Below are 16,594 nucleotides of genomic sequence, written 5' to 3'. Positions count from 1 at the left end.
CATAGTCTTCTCTCCTAGCATCACAAAATTGGTGCTCGGGTTCAGGTTTGGACAAATCCAGCATTAAGAACTTCAAAGCATCAGTTGAATATGGCCTATCATTGGGAGTAACTTACTGTCAAAGGTATGGAGTCAGGGCCAGTGAAAACGCACATTTTAAGTGCATTGGATTATGATGAATTGTTCTGTGAACATTTCCAGAAAGTCCACTTCCGTTTCTTGTGTTGAATGAGTAAGATAGGGTTGAGTATCACTGTGGCTCTGTTATTGTTGAAAGTGTTTTTTTTTCTTCAGATGAATGTTTCAATGTTTCAAAGGTTTGTAAGCAATATATAAACTTTACAGACTTTTGCATTCCCTTTCTATTTACCTGATGGATGCCTCCTGTCTTGTTAGATCATCCTTGACCCTTCCCCAAGGGTTATGTTTTATTTTTTAATTGGAGGATCCGTTGGGCCCGGAAATATTTTTGTTTCATATTTGGTCTGTTTTCTGCACCTGTTTTCAAGGCAACAACATGGAGAGCCCAGTGCTTTCCAAGGCCCATACATATTGGTGTCCTGTCACTTCCAGGCCCCCCTGACATGCTTACTTCTAGGCTCAGTGTAGAAGTTTAACACATTTCACACATCAGTATGTTTGCTATACTTAACACAATTGCTTATTGTTATGAAAACCAACTGTGAACCGCACTAAATAGGTGAAGTCATGGATGCTCCAGTGGTGCCCAAGAGGCTTTCCTGAACCTGTGTCGAGAGCTGGAGATAAATTAAACCTTAGATTTTGAAACTTTCACCCAGCTCTTTCCGGTTTAGTGCCGCATGTTGAAGGAACTTCTCTCTCATCGCCAGGCTCTGCCGCTGATACAACATGCTTGATTGGCTAAAAAAGCTGCTGACAGGGGTCCAATTAGTGCCAATGCAGTGGGACACACCGCAAAAACTAGAGCCACAAACACTCACTGTGGGCCTGGTGTCTCACCTCTGACCCCAATAACCTGAATCCTTATGTTAGTGTATATGTGTGTGAGGGTCTCTACTATACAACAACAAGCAACCAGTTGGCTTTATAACATAAAAGGTATAGAAATTTACATGTTTGGGGGAAATTCACAAAAGCTGAAATTCTAAATAATTTACACAATGTTGCTTATTCATTAGATTGGAGCCTATATGTCAAAGAGGAAGATGTGGCTTTTCATAAGGTTAATGCTTTGGCATAGAGTTGATTAGATCTGCCCGCAGTAACTGAAGTTAATTTCAATAAGTAACCAATATCATGTTAAATTTCTCAAAACCAAATGTCATGAAAATTGGTTCAAAATAAAGCAGGTTACAGTCGATTTTATAGATAAGTTTGCACCTCTCAATACACATTGAGGCGCAGGTGCGCGTCAGAGCGCAAACACGGTATCTACCTAGATTATTGCACCTGTTCGGTTGGTGTATGCTACCTGCACTTGCGCAGTAGGCTTACGGATCCTCACAACTACGCCTATCCGGCAAGACTTCATATTACCTGGATGACGTGTTAGGCGTAGGCGATTTGTTTCATTTACGCAGTGACGAATGCAATGTTGTGAGAATTGGAAGCATAGGCTACATCGAAGAAGTGGGCTAGGCACCTGTTAACTTGTTGGAAAAGATGTCAGGATTTGATAATAACCCTTTTGTGGATCCTGTGGACGTTAATCCGTTTAAGGTAATGTACGTTATTTCACTGAAAATTGTCTCAAGAAAGTTTAGGACATTAGCTCTATAGCCTAGCCTAACACACCTCTAGTAATTCTGCTTCGATAGGAACCTGTCGGGTCGGTTGATGCATTAAGCTAACTAGACCTGCCCTACTTGTCTGTAAAAGTAAAGGAGTGGACATTTAACACATCAAATGCGATACGAGAGTCCGGAGAATTTGAATTGTAATGGAGGAGTATAGGCAGTCTAATAACTCGTTTAATTAATCAGGCTCAGAAATTTTAGTGAGTTACAAATATTAGTGAGTTACAAATGTAACGTCAGTGTCATGAAATGTCGAGTAGCCAACTGACATGCGATCAGGTCGGCTAGTTTAGATTAATGAGTGTTTCAGTGTGCTGTTTGGCTTGGCACATTTTCAGTAGGTTGGCCCTATTGTCATATTTTGTATGTTTGTTGGTCTGGCTTTGCAAGAACAATAATGTATTCTTCACCAGGTGACCGTAGCCTAATTGTAGGTCAACCTGTAGCCAAGACTATATTACCTATGAGAACGTGCAGTCAGTCAGTCAGTCAGTCAGTCAGTTTAGATGTACTAACTAAGCCATTGCTATTGCCGTCTGTGGAGTTTATATTTCACATTGTAAAGTAAACCATATTTAGAGGGGTGACATGGCGAAATGTCACAATACAGCGGGTAAAATAAGTATTAGGCCTAAACACGTCACCACTTTTCTCAGTAAATATATTTCCAAAGGTGCTACTAACATGAAATGTTCACCAGATGTTGGTAATAACAAAAGTAATCCATACATACAAAGAAACCAAACCAAATAAGTTCAAAAAAATATATTACGGTAATAATTTGAAAATGCACACCATGTTTGGAGGAGAAATGTCACTGCACATCATCCCAACACGGAAGTTTGGAGGTGGGGACATCATGGTGAAGGGCTGCTTTTCAGCATACGGTAGGCCTACTCGCAAACGTCACACAATTGAAGGAAGGATGAATGGAAAAATGTACCGAGACATTCTTAATAAAAATATGCTGCCATCTACCAGGATGATGAAGATGAAACGAGGGTGGACATTTCACCAAGGCAATGAACAGTCAAGGAAACTCCCAATTGGTTTCAGAGTAAGAAAATAAAGCTGCTAGAATGGCCCAGCCAATCACCTGACTTGAATACAATCTATGGAAAGAACTGAAGATCAGAGTTCATAGAAGAGGCCAAGGGAACTTTTAAGATTTGAAGACTGTTTGTGTGGAAGAATGGGCCAAACGCACACCTGAGCAATGCATACGTCTAGTTTCTTCATACAGGAAGCGTCTTAAAGTTGTCATTACCTACAAAGGCTTTTGTACAAAGTATTAAGTTAATATCAGTAAGCGTGTTCAATACTTTTTCCCTGTGTCATTTCACATTATTAGACATAACTCAATTTCTGAACTAATTTTCTTTTGGTTTCTTTGTATGTTTGGATCACCTGGGTTCTAACCAACATCTGGTGAAAATTTCATGTCAATAGCACCTTTGGAAATATATTTACTGAGATAAATGGTGACGTATTCAATACTTATTTTACCCGCTGTATATGTTACAATAACACAGATGACAACTGACAACTGAATAGTAGTAAATGACTGCTAAATATCATATAAAGACAATAAAATACATTCAAATATATATGTATGTATTGTAAAGCGTTTTAAGGTTGGGGGTGGTTGGAGTAACACCACCTGATTTTTACACCTCTGAACACAGTTCTGCAAATATGGTGGTATAACATTTTAAACTAACATGATACTAAAAATCTATTAACACCAGTTTTTTGACAGTTCATCTCACCAATTGGTGTAAGTAAGTACTACAGCATAAGTGATGCTATATCACATATACAATGTGTGCAGTATTATTGATTATTATTATTTGGTTTTATCAGACCAGATAATCTTGTTTCTCACAGTCTGAGAGTCCATTAGGTTCTTTTTTGCAACTTTGAAGCAGACTTGTGTCTTGTGTCTTCCACTGAGGAGAGGCTTCGGTTTGGCCACTCTGCCATAAAACCCAGGTCAGTGGAATGTGGCAATGATGGTTGTCCTTCTGGATGTCCTTCTACCATCTCCACACAAAATCTCTGAATCTCAGCCGGAGTGACCATTGGTCACCTCTCTAACCAAGGATCTTCTCCCCCAATTGGTCAGTTTGACTGGCTGGCCAGCTCGGGGAAGAGCCCTGGGTGTACCAAACTTTGTCCATTTAGGAATTATGGAGGCCATTGTGGTCTTGGGAACCTTCATTGTAGCTGAATTTTTTTGTCGCCTTTGACACAGTTTTGTCTTTAAGCTCTACAGGCAGTTCCTTCAATCTCATGGTTTGTTTTTTGCTTAGGTGTGCATTGCCATCTGTGATACCTTGACAGGTCTATGTGATACTTATGCCTTTTCAAATCATGAGAAATGGGAGGCACCTGATCTAAATTTCAAGAATCATAGCAAAGGAAATATGAGAGAGAGAGAGACAAAGGTCAAGGTCCTGTAATCTGGTGCATTTTCTAAAGTAATGGGAAACATTTGATGCATGACATTAGGCAAGTTGTTAGTTCTGTTGCATCTGTTTTCTTTTGGAAACATGTGAGATAAAGTGGAAGTGGAGCGTACGGTGACAAGCAGTGCTTATGCTGACCAGGACTATGTTCGCCCTGACTGCATGCCATTAGGGTATTGACTAGAACGATTTTAGCTGAAGGCAGCAACATAACTAAATGTGAAGAAAGGATTCTGAATACTCTTTGAATGCACTGTATGTGACGTATGTACAATATAAATAATAATTATCTGAACAATGTGAGTGGTTCATCCTGTGCATGAATGAGCAGTGCAAATGCGGCTGCTGGATGAGAGGGTAAACAGTCCGTGGTTAAGGCAGGATGCATCCTTGATGATCTTCCCCGCTCGCTGCAGTCCTCTATGGTCTGATGCAGTGCAATTGCCATACCCAACCGAGACACGGTTGGTGAAATATGCTCTCGATGGTACAACGTTAGAAGTCCACCAGGACACAGGTGAGCTTTGTTAAGGCTCCAGAGGAAGTAAAGGTGCTGCCTGTTGTGCCTTTTTGATCAGGATGGAGACCAGGTGATTCAGAGATGTGGATGCCAAGGAATTTAAAGCTTTATACACGCTCCACTACAGCACCATTGATACGTGGCTCCTAGCTTGCCTGAAGTCCACAAAGGTCTCTCCTCTTTGGTCTTCTGGGTGTTAAGGGCCAGGTTGTAGTCAGTACACCACATGGCCAGATGCTGGACCTCGTCCCTGTAGGCCGCCTTGTCATCCGGTTTGATCAGACTTACCACTGTTGGGTCATCTGCAAACTTGATTATGGTGTTAGAACCATGTACAGGGAGTACAGAAAAAGGCTAAGCACACAGCTGTGTTGCACGACGGGTTTCAAGGTGAGTGAGGAGGAGGAGAGGTTGTCTCCAACCAACAGACCCCAATTTGTTAGGTTAAAGTCCAATTGCAGAGGGATGTGCTAATACTGAGCTGGCTACAATTGGAAATCAGCTTGGAGGCGATCAGTATTCAATGCTGAACTGAAGTCAGTGGGGTAAGGGTAGAGTGGAGATGGTGTCCTCTGTTGACCTGTTGGTGTGGTAGACAAGTTTATGGGGGGACTGGATTTCAGATGTGATTTCAGAGGTCTCTCAAAGCACTGTGTACTGATGGGGATGAGTGCAACTGGGCGGACATCATTCAGGGTAGTAGCAGTGGACTGATATGGCACTGGAACGATTGTGACAGTCTTTAAGTTTTAGGGGACAACTGCCTGGGACAGGGACTGATTGAACATGTCTGTGAATTCGTCTCAGCTGCCTTCTGTACTTTCACACTGCTCATGGTGGCACAAACATCAGAGGTAGTAAGTGAGAGTCAGTTCACCATTTGGGAGATCAGGTTTTAGGCTGACTTCCCCAGTCAGGGAGGGAGACAGAACTGGATGGGTTGAAGTCTGTGATAGTCTGTATTCCTTGCCACATGCGCCAGAGGTCAGAAGAGTTTAAGTGGTATTCGATCCTCTGTTTGTATGTGTTAAGCCTGGGAGATTACTCTCCTGAGGTTGGCCCTGGATGAGCTATAAGGCTCATGGTCCCCAGCCCTGAAGGCTGCATCTCTGGCTTTGAAACCTCTCTGTTCATCCAGGTTTCTAATGGGGGAAAGCTTTTAATTGTTGTCGTCACTTTGTCCTGGATCACATCTACAAGTGTGTGGACAGAGTTGGTATGAGTCAGTGTTAATCTGTGAGTCTGTGGTGGCATGGGCAACAAACACACTCTTGTTCACCAGTCTGTGTGCTGAAATTGGTGCTGAAGAGCAGAAGACCTCAAACCATATCTTGATGATCCTGATTTTGGGTTTCACACATTATATGACTGGGCTGCACTTGGAAAGCAGGAACAATGAAAGATGGCCAGACACTCCCAGGTGGGGGACAGGAGTGGCTTTGTTCGGCGTCAGCCTCATTTGTTTAGACGTGATCCAAGGTTTTATGTCCCCTTGTGGTGCATAGGACCTTTTGGTAAAATCTTGGAAATACGGTATAGGTTTACACTCACTTATTGTCTTTAGGACCTCTTTTCCAATTGATTCTAATCCCTAAACATAGCAGAGTAAATACTGCATTGGTATAGCTGGCCTGATGAACTCTTTGTCTGGCTATGCTCAACAGAGCTTGGAGTCACAACCTGGCATTGACACAACTTGAGATACTTGAGTTACTTGCTGGGCAACTTAAGACGGTGTGGTTATCTCTGTACCAGGGAGGTTTTGGAAGCACTGCTGAAGGCTTACATTTGAAGTAACATTATGCATTACTCGTGAGGAACGCCCCTAGAGTTTCTTAATGAAACTTGATGAATCTTGATTTGCACTTTGCATTTTGCATTTGTTGTAAATACAATTTGTGGTCTGTACAATACCACCAAAAGGGGAAAAACTACATCCTGAAAAGATATATCCTGGCATTTTGCCTCTCTCGTCTGCACTGAGAACAGGGACAGACTTGATTTCAGCTGGTGTTTAGTGAAATGGTACATCTAGTCATGATACCAATCTCCAAATGCTGCCAGGATGGGTTGTAGTTACTTGTGTAAAAGGCATCAATCCAAAGGCATTCGCGCGATCCAAAAATACTACACAGAGGCCTTCTGTCCTTGTTGGGTTCAGATGGGAGACCAACCTCCTTGCTACCATACTAAAGAAGATTGAAAGCCTTTATGGTCATTTTATTTGCATACAACGAAATTTGGAGCATTGCTCCTGTTGGTGCCACAAGGGACAACATATCACAACACAAATACAATTACTAACAAATAACAACAAGTGCAGTGAGAGTACAAGTTCTCCCCCTGAGATACGTTGCAAATTAATAATAGGCCTAGATACACGCAAATAAGGTATTTGGGATGGCATAAGTGACTTTCAGTAGAATAAAGTAACTGAAGTGTTAACATTGAATTCCGGTTTTAGTTTAGTTTTTAGTTTAGTTTTCTAGGGTACGCTTTTGTCTGCGAGTATCTCAACACAGTCTTCTAGCTGTCCATCCAGTGTGCCCCTCTGGTATCCTCTATAGTCCTCTGGTGTCCAGCGTAGTCCTCTGGTATCCTCTATAGTCCTCTGGTATCCTCTATAGTCCTCTGGTGTCCTGAGTAGTCCTCTGGTGTCCTGCCTAGTCCTCTGGTGCCTCTGTAGTCCTCAGGTGTCCTGCGTAGTCATCTGGTATCCACTATAGTCCTCTGGTGTCTTCTGTAGTCCTCAGGTGTCCTGCGTAGTCCTCTGGTGCCTCTGTAGTCGTCAGGTGTCCTGTGTAGTCTTCTGGTGTCTTCCGCAGTCTTCTTGTGTCCTCCGCAGTCCTCTGGTGTCCTCCGCAGTGACCCGTTACTCCTCAGGAGGCAGCGCAGGGGTCTGATCTGATCAGGTCTGGTCTGGTCTGTAATGTCCTTCGCAGTCCTCTGGTGTCCTTCGTAGAGACCGTTACTCCTCAAGAGGCAGGTCAAGCCAACAAAGAGTATTTTGTCTTATATTCTTTTGATTAAAAAAATATTGCTCATCCATTGATTTAATTGTGGACTAACCGGTAGTCAGGGAGAGTTAGGCATATATGTCATTAGGCTAGACAAAAACATTTATAATTGTGTATCATCAGCATAGCTATGAAAGTTAATATAGTGTTTTCTGATTATATGACCTAGCGGTAACAAATACAATGAGATGAGAATCGTGCCGAGCCACACAATGATATGTCGTATGTTTTTGAAACGTGATCCCCAAGGTTAACATAAAATTGTCTCCCCATGATGTTTGTTCGAAACTGGTGAAGGGCACAATTGGAGAGACCAGCATAGTTTTCTAGCTGATTGATTTAAATGTCGTGGTCAATTAACCAAATAAGAGAATAAGAACTGAGACCTTATTTTCTGATGTCTGAAGATCTAAAATCATTAACTATTTCAGTTAGAGCAGTCTGTGTACTCTGATTAGATTCAAAACCTTTCATTTAAAAAGTTGTTTGGCTGATTGAATACTAGACTGACCTTTTCAAGTATCTTGCTCTTGAAGGGAAAATGTGATATAGGCTTGTTATTACTTTTCAAGGATCGATTTGGTTTCTTCAGTAGTGGTTTCATAACAGAGATGTGTTAATAACTTTTGAAAAGGATCTGGAGACACTATTAGAAAACGTTTTTCTTTTAGTTTAGTTGTGATTCCATTAAATCAGAATCAGAATCAGATTTTATTGGCCAAGTAAGTTTGCACAAACAAGGAATTTGACTTGGTAGAGTTCCTCCTGATTGCCGGTGTTTCTGATCATACCAGCCCTTATAGTTGTTATTTTGTTGCTAAAGAATTATTGAAATTCTTCACATTGTAAGGTGGAAGCTAGGCTAAAAGTGACAGAGGCTGGAGCGGGACTTAACAATCGATCAATGGTTGGGTTCTTCTCACAGTGCAGATGGCATTATTTTAGTTGGAAATCCTTCAGGTTGCTACAGTTGATCTGTGGTTCAGTTTTTCTCCATGCCTATCCGGCTGTTCCTCACAATCTCTAAAGGATACTAGAGTACTATTTATCAATTGTAATTATCAGATGACCTCTTTTTGATCTTTAATCTTGAACTGGTGCAACGCTGTCCAATGCATTTCTTAAGTTGTTATTTAAGGCATCAACCATTTCATTCAGTGAAGAGTGTGCATTACAGAAATCAAAAGAGTTAGCAAGGTCAGAAAGTGTTTATGTACTAAATGTACTAGATATTTTATTGTATTTATTCTAGAGTGTGTGTATTCTGGGTGTTCACCTACCTCATTGTGTGTTCTGTGTATTTTTGTGATTCAGAGAATTGCTATTTTATTGTATTTATTTTATCTAGTAGATAAGAGAATATACTCTCACTTCCTGTCTCCGCATACGTCTTTGTTTCCTAGTAGTGCACCAGAAATAAGGCACGTTTCACAGGCGTGAAAATCCACCCAGTTAGATTAATCTTTTGATCCGCCCGCCCAGCAACATATTGGTCACCTCCCCTATTGTCTTGTTGCAGGGGGGGGAAATGGCCATTGCGACCCCCTTAGGAGGCTTAACTGTAATCCATGTTTGCAGTTTTCATCATCTGTCCCATAACTCCACACCCAGCATTCTGTTTACAATTTAAGGTCAATCAAGGCAGATGGTGACTAAAGGCACAACATTGAAATGATTAGCACAGTGGTGAAGTACATCACTGCTAGACACCATAATGCATTCAGTGTATATTAACCAGGCATGTTACCGTATGGTAGTTTTTAGTAGTGATTTAGATGAACACAAAAGAACATTACTGACTGACATACAAGCAGACTAATTGGGATCTGAAACAGAATAATAGTCCTACTGCATGTTGGCAGATAATGGCATTAATACCTTTGATGATGATGGCACCTGGCTTTTACTGTGGAATGAATTCTGTGTGGTCATCAAAACTATTGATATGCTTACAGGATCCATCTGTTGTTGAAGTAACCAACTCAACCATGGATGGAATTCAGGAATACAACCCTTTCTCAGCCAATGGACAGGTAAGATTTTCTACTACCTCAAAGCCACACACATATTGTAATCGCTGTCTCAGGAATTGCAACCAAGGTTAAAGTGTAATACTCACATTCGTCTATATTAAAATAGCAGAAAGTATCACTCCCAGACAATTACTCTTAAGTCATGAAATCTATGCCTCTTTGAAGATGCTGTGATCTGAAATAAAAAAAAATAGGGGCTAGATATGGTTGAAATGTTTTTTAAATACATTTAATTAAAGATGATAATGTTCATGAAAAGAGCTGGTGGATATTGTATTTAAGTATAAAACATCTTCAAAGAGGTATAGATTTCTTAGAATATCACATAATTTGGATAGTCCATTTCAAGATTGTTTTTTTTTTTTGGTTTATTATTTGAGATACAACAATTTAGCTAATAATATGCCCTTCTACTTGCTGGCTTACAACTGATAGTGTTGAAGGATGGTTTAATGTCATTTGTGTGAAAAGACTTTGGGTTAAGTAATGGATAATGGATGAAACCAGGTTTAGGTAGCAGAAAATAATGTGTGCTGATGTGGTAATGCAGCCATGACGCAAAGTGGAGGCATCATACATCAATTTGATCAATTTTGCTATTAAAAACAGCGTATAGCATTGGGTAGTGTATTAAACACACCGTATAGCATTGGATACTGTATTAATTGTCAACCTATTTTTGGCATAGAATTAACTCTCACATTTCTGTTTAAAGCATGATTAACCTTGGGCTTGAATCTTTTGGCTCTTAGGAGAACTATAATGAAACTACCATCCCCATCTCGGAGAGTTCTTCCCAGCCAGCAGTTCTGCAGCCTTCCCCAGAGCCCAGTCTGCAGGTCAGGTTGCTGTTATTAACTTAAGTTTTCATTTCATTCATTTCTGTACTGCCATTCAAATTGAACCTGAAGGCACAGAACCAAAAGACTGAACGTTCCTAGATCAGGCACAAATGCAACAGTAGAAAGGAAACTCTCTTTTAACAGAAACCTAACTCATTTGCCTTTTGGTGAGGTTAGTCTGGATAGAGGAAGTAATGACAATGAGGGAGAGAGACAACAAAGAGGGGAGAAGAGGGAGCAAAAAGGAATATACATACTTTGGCCAGTAAGTGTACGTGTGGGAACAGGTGTATAGACAAAAAGGATGCTTATTTTACAGCATAGTTAAAGGCGTTTTCGGTGAGGACCCCTAGTTAACACTGATGTCATGTTGTATGGAAGGGCTAGCAGGGAAGAAAAGCACTTCAGTCAGGGAGAAGTTAAGTTGACACATTTCGCTTACCCAACTGGGAACAAGCAGAGATGCATGCTAAGCCAGACCCGGTCCAGTTTTAAAAAGTGAGTTATCATTGGAACCAAGAAATGAAGGGGATTCCAATTATATCCAGAGTATATCGAAGTTTTTTCTCTGAATATTATCCAGCTCCGTATTTATTTTCACCTATAATGGGCCTAATATGCCATCGTATTCCAAAGAGGGGGGTATAATAATAAGAAAGAAATTCCTGAGATCTTTTTGTTTTTAAATTCAGTTTTCTGCACTTGTAATACAGTAATCGCTCTCAAATACATGCGAGCACAATCTGGTAGACATCTGCAAACTTTTATGTAAAAGTCAAAATTCAAACTTAATTGTGTTGGCATAGGCATCAGCATCTGCTGGTCAGGCAAAGCTCCTCAAACAGCAAGAAGAGCTGGAGAAGAAGGCAGCGGAGTTGGAACGCAAGGAGCAGGAACTTCAGAACAGAGGATCCTCTTTGGGTAAGACCTCCTGTGGTTTCCACTTAACTTGATTTGGATTGTTCTATAACTGCAATAATTATTCTACATTGAGTTTTAATCTAATCTAAATTTTACAGGTCCAGAGAATAACTGGCCCCCGCTCCCAAAGTTTTTCCCCATAAAGCCTTGCTTTTATCAGGATTTCGATGAAGAAATTCCTGTAGAGTACCATAGGGTTTCCAAGATGATGTACTACCTCTGGATGTGTAAGTCCGTACTCTCTACTTCTGTATGAATCTTAATGTAGGGAGTTTCACTGAGTCAGATGTACATTAAAGTTATATTTTTGAGCTATAGCTTAGCATTTGGCTAGCTTAGCCACACTTGAGAACTGTACTACTTAAACCGGAAGTTTTGGAGTTTAATGTGCCGGTGTTCTTAAGTTGAACGCGATGGCTGTGTTTTTTGGGTTGGGTTCAGGTGATGCACTGCTAAACTGCCTGGAAACAAGAACTGCAATATCCCGTTCATACAGTGATTACAAGAATGCCACTTAAGTTAGATCTGCACAAACATTATAATGCTATTATCAAAAGTCCTAGAAGCCCTAAAATCAAACAGTCAATATTCACAAAAATCTGCATTTGGTGTGTCTAGTTAAAAGCCTATAAAACAACCCTATAAAGCATTAAATAACACAGCATTAACTGAACTCAGCCTAGACAGCCATCATAGGAAGTTGGTCTAAATGTGGGTTAAAATAATGTTTACATCTGCAAAGTCAAGTGTTTAGACAACTTATGTAGAGGTGTCATACTCTCGTAACAAAGTAATGAGTCATCATAAAAATCTGGCCCTAGCAACTCCACAGATATAAAATGCTGTTGAGAGTCAGAGACAAATGACGAATGATAAATAATGTCATTATTCCTTGCAGACCATTGTGTCACCCTCTTCCTTAACGTCCTGGCCTGTTTGGCTCATTTCACTGTGGATGCTGCACATGGGGTGGACTTTGGCTTGGCAATTCTGTGGTTCCTTTTGTTCAGCCCAGCCGCCTTCCTCTGCTGGTTCAGACCTGTATACAAAGCCTTCAAGTGAGTTCCAGAAGCTGTTGCTTTGCTCTTTTTCATATATATATATATATATAAAAATAATTCAATGACTTCTAATATCCCTGTCTGTTTTTCTCCTCCAACAGGTCAGACAGCTCCTTCAATTTCTTCTTCTTCTTCTTCATCTTCTCCTTCCAAGTGGTGACGTACATCATCCAGAGTGTTGGCATTCCATACTGGGGAAACAGGTGAGTTAATCCTGCGACTGCGTCTGAGTTAGAGACAAATCTTTTCTCCCCTCCTCTTTTGAGGAGCTAACTCGGATCTGATCTCTTTCCTGGTACAAGAGATTCTGTGTTTGTTTTGGTTTGGTACTTTCTACATAAACTCGCTCTGTTCTGTGGTGGTCAGGTCTGTGGGAACCATTTTCAAAGTTTATTAACAGAAAATGAAAGGTGCCCATCAAATGGAAAACTGTATTTACCTTGGCATGGTTCAATAAAGACAGTGCAGTACTTGGAACTGACATACTATGAGGTTTTAAAACCGTCTCCTCCCTTAAATGCCAATCCCGTATATGCATAAAAAGGTAGTAAAATGAGCCAATTCCGAAACTGTTACATAACAGTCCTGACTAATTAATATGTATAATAATAATAATAATAATAATAATTAATTTGATTTTTAAAGCACTTTTCATTCAAAGGAATCTCAGTATGCCCTCCTTCATTTACATCCAGCAGTCCAGGTTGATCCTCAAAAAGCTACAGCATGGACAAAATGCAGCTAGTAGAGTTCTTATGAAAACCAGAAGAACTGACCTTATCACTCCAATACTTCCTTCCACTGGCTTTTTGTTAGTCACAGAACTGACTTTAAACCACTGCTGCGTATTTCATAGATCACTAGATGGGGCAGGACCAAAATACTGCTCTGATATGTTTCAGCAGTCCACACCTGCCAGACCTCTCAGATCAGTGGGGAGAAATGTGTTGGTAACACCTTCAGTCAGAACTAAACGTGGTGAAGCACCTTTTAGCTGCTATGCTGTTCAGCTCTGGAGCCAACTACCTGATGACATCAACGCTGCTCCAGCTGTAGCCAGTTTCAAATATTGACTTAAAACCCACTATTGACCCACTGATTGAATGCTGTCTACACATTTATTTATTCTATGTTCTTTCAGCTGATCTAATGCACTCTGTCTTTTGTCTAATTTTTCTGTGTTTTTACTGTTTTCATTCACTTTTCATCCAGGATTTGGGGGGATCTATTAGCAGAAATGGAATATATTCAAAACTATGTTTCTATTAGTGTACAATCACTTAAATATGAATAATTGTGGTTTTGTTGTATTGTTCTAATAACCTTATAATGTGGGTCCATAAGAGGGTTACATAGCTTGAAGTAATCTTTCTAGCTCATATAGTCATTGATCGTGTCTGAGGAACATGTTTGTAAACAACAACAAAAAAAAATGTTGTTTATGTTTGTTTGTTTTTGATCACTTGCTTTGGTGCTTAGTTACCGAAGCTCTAAAATTGCTTAATAATTATTCTCTTCAACTTATTTTTTCTTTTTTCTTTTTGTAGTGGTTGGATATACGCAATCTCTGTGATCGGGACTAACCTGGCTGTGTCCGTGTTCATGATGGTAGTGGCTGGATTCTTCACAGTGTCTGCTGTAATGTCAGTCGTCTTGTTGAAAATGGTATCTATCTACCCTCTCTCAATTCTACACTCTACATCTACATTTTACATCTCATGTCACATTAAAAGTTTGCATATAAATCAGGTCATTAATAATATTATAACATTGAGTAGGGCAGTAACACAAGCCAGTGGAATATATCACGATTTCTCTTTTGAACATTGTACATCACAGCACACATTAAAAAAAATAAGAAAATGAAAACCAGAACGTGAGACCCAATGCTCGGGTGCACCAGCACAAATAGAAACACAAGGGGACCTCAGGCTCCTCATCAAACAATTGCTTAGTGGCAGACAGTAGATCAAGAGAATATGCAGAAGTGGGAAATGTCTTTCATTTCATTTGAAAACTACAGATGCAATCTGTGAGCAATTTCAGTTAAGAAAATGGCTTGCAGTACCCTCAAATAAACCACAAGGGGGAGACAAGCTGCAAGTCTGCATAACAGGGACCTATGCTGTTCAACAAAGTCTGTAGTATTTAATGAAATGTACTGTTACTTTCTGGAGGGTAATGGCTTATAGCACTGGTTCTCAATGTGGTTCTCCTACCCACCCCTGCCCAGTCCTTATTAGATTAGCACACCTGGTTTGGCTAATCAAGGGCATGGTAATTATGCTATTTTTAAACAGGAATGCATGGAGCAGGGATTAATAGAAGATGTGCTGAGTTTATAGGATGCAATTTTCATGTACTTGTCTTCCATAGGTGCATGGCATGTACAGGAGAACTGGGGCCAGCTTTCAAAAAGCCCAGCAGGAGCTCTCCACCGGTGTCGTCACTAACAGAACCTTCCAGAGTGCTGCATCTACAGCTGCTCAGACTGCTTTTCAGAGGAACTAGCATTTTCTAAGTCCTCTCTATCTATCTATCTATCTCTCTCTCTCTCTCTCTCTCTAGCTGTTTTTCTTTCTGTTGGTCTGTCTGACTCCAAGATATTCTGTTGCCATCACATACTCACAGAAGGTGTTTGGGTTTGTACACATGTGAACTGTTTTAAAACTCAAATATATACGTTCCCATGATTTAGGGCAATGCATAGAAGAATGTAGAATTATAATGTTTGATTATTCAGCCTTACTTTTACTGGTTTCAACAGATATCTGCCTTGTGCCTCTTTGTTTACTTTAGGTTTTCCTCCCAATAATGTAGACAGACTAGATGGTAGCATCTAAATTACATGTAGAGTTGTGTTACATTTGTACATTTACATTATGAAGTATTTGTTTCAGAAATTTGTTAGCTTTGTGCTGCATCACACATTTCAAAGTGCACTTGAATGTACTTCCATCACATTCAACACATTCAAGATCTTAAACTTAAACGCTCACTACATTTGCATACAACAATACTTTTTTTTCTCTAGAGCAATTGTTTTAGACTATGAGCCTCCACCACCTATTTGTCAACTAGAGGCTTATCTTCATTTTGGATAGCATGACATGAATTTCATACAAACGTAATTGTTGATGAGATACCATGTGAAAACTATTACAATAGTAGGTGGTAATATGCTTTTGTCTGGTGAAGAGTGCTGAGGTCTCTGTCAGGTCACATGTAAAAGTGAGTTTAAGTATAATTTGCATAATGGCTGTGATCACCCCACTTTCATTCCATGCTCTGGGGTCTGGCCCGGTTCCATGAGATTCAGACGGGCATAGTTGATGAGCATTGGAGCATTGTGACAGTGATTAGACCAGCTAGTAGCTCATGTCACAAATACTGAGATCATGGCAATGTAAGGTAACTACATAAAGGTAGTTGCTCAGTCAAACTTACCAGACCCAGTTGTGTGATGCATAGTGGTATAATGGCTGTGTGATTTTATTTCTATGATGTGTTTTATGTGCTTCTAAATATATACATTTACATTAGGGTAGGCCCACCATACTCTTAAAATAACATGTCTTCAATGCATTAGTCCCAGCCCAATATACCATACTCATATGTTGATCCACTTCATTTCTTGGCTGGTTAATCTTCTACAAAACACTAAGCACCCCTCTAATATATCCTAGAACAAAGCTGTTAAGGTTTATATGCCATGTAACTATCTGGTAGTAGTTTTAATAGTCCCAGCAGTCCTGACTTATTTTCTGATAATACACAGACTAATTTCAGTTGGCATGCTTTTGACATTGCAGTTATTAAGAATTCAAATACATATTACACTTTCCCATATATGTGCAGTTCAGCTGCTTTCTTGCATGTGTCAGTATCACAAAATGAAATTTTCTACAAAAGAACATGTATTTAAGTGTAACTATATGAACAAAGTAATATATG

General features: G+C 40.0%; 1 protein-coding gene across 1 annotated transcript; it reads left to right on the top strand.

Moving 5' to 3' along the window:
• Positions 1 to 1,644: 1,644 nt before the first annotated feature.
• Positions 1,645 to 15,151, top strand: scamp2l (secretory carrier membrane protein 2, like; the record flags this gene model as incomplete). Its single annotated transcript, XM_080843228.1, has 9 exons — positions 1,645 to 1,701; positions 9,739 to 9,816; positions 10,569 to 10,655; positions 11,465 to 11,579; positions 11,678 to 11,806; positions 12,478 to 12,637; positions 12,742 to 12,843; positions 14,188 to 14,305; positions 15,017 to 15,151. 9 exons carry the CDS (start codon positions 1,645 to 1,647, stop codon positions 15,149 to 15,151), a joined length of 981 nt encoding a protein of 326 aa, XP_080699354.1.
• Between the last annotated feature and the right edge of the window lie 1,443 nt (positions 15,152 to 16,594).

This window comes from Sprattus sprattus (genome assembly GCF_963457725.1).
Source record: "Sprattus sprattus genome assembly, chromosome: 8".
Lineage (NCBI taxonomy): Eukaryota > Metazoa > Chordata > Actinopteri > Clupeiformes > Clupeidae > Sprattus > Sprattus sprattus.
The sequence above is the reverse complement of the archived record's forward strand: the minus strand, read 5'-3'. Positions and strand labels throughout refer to the sequence as shown.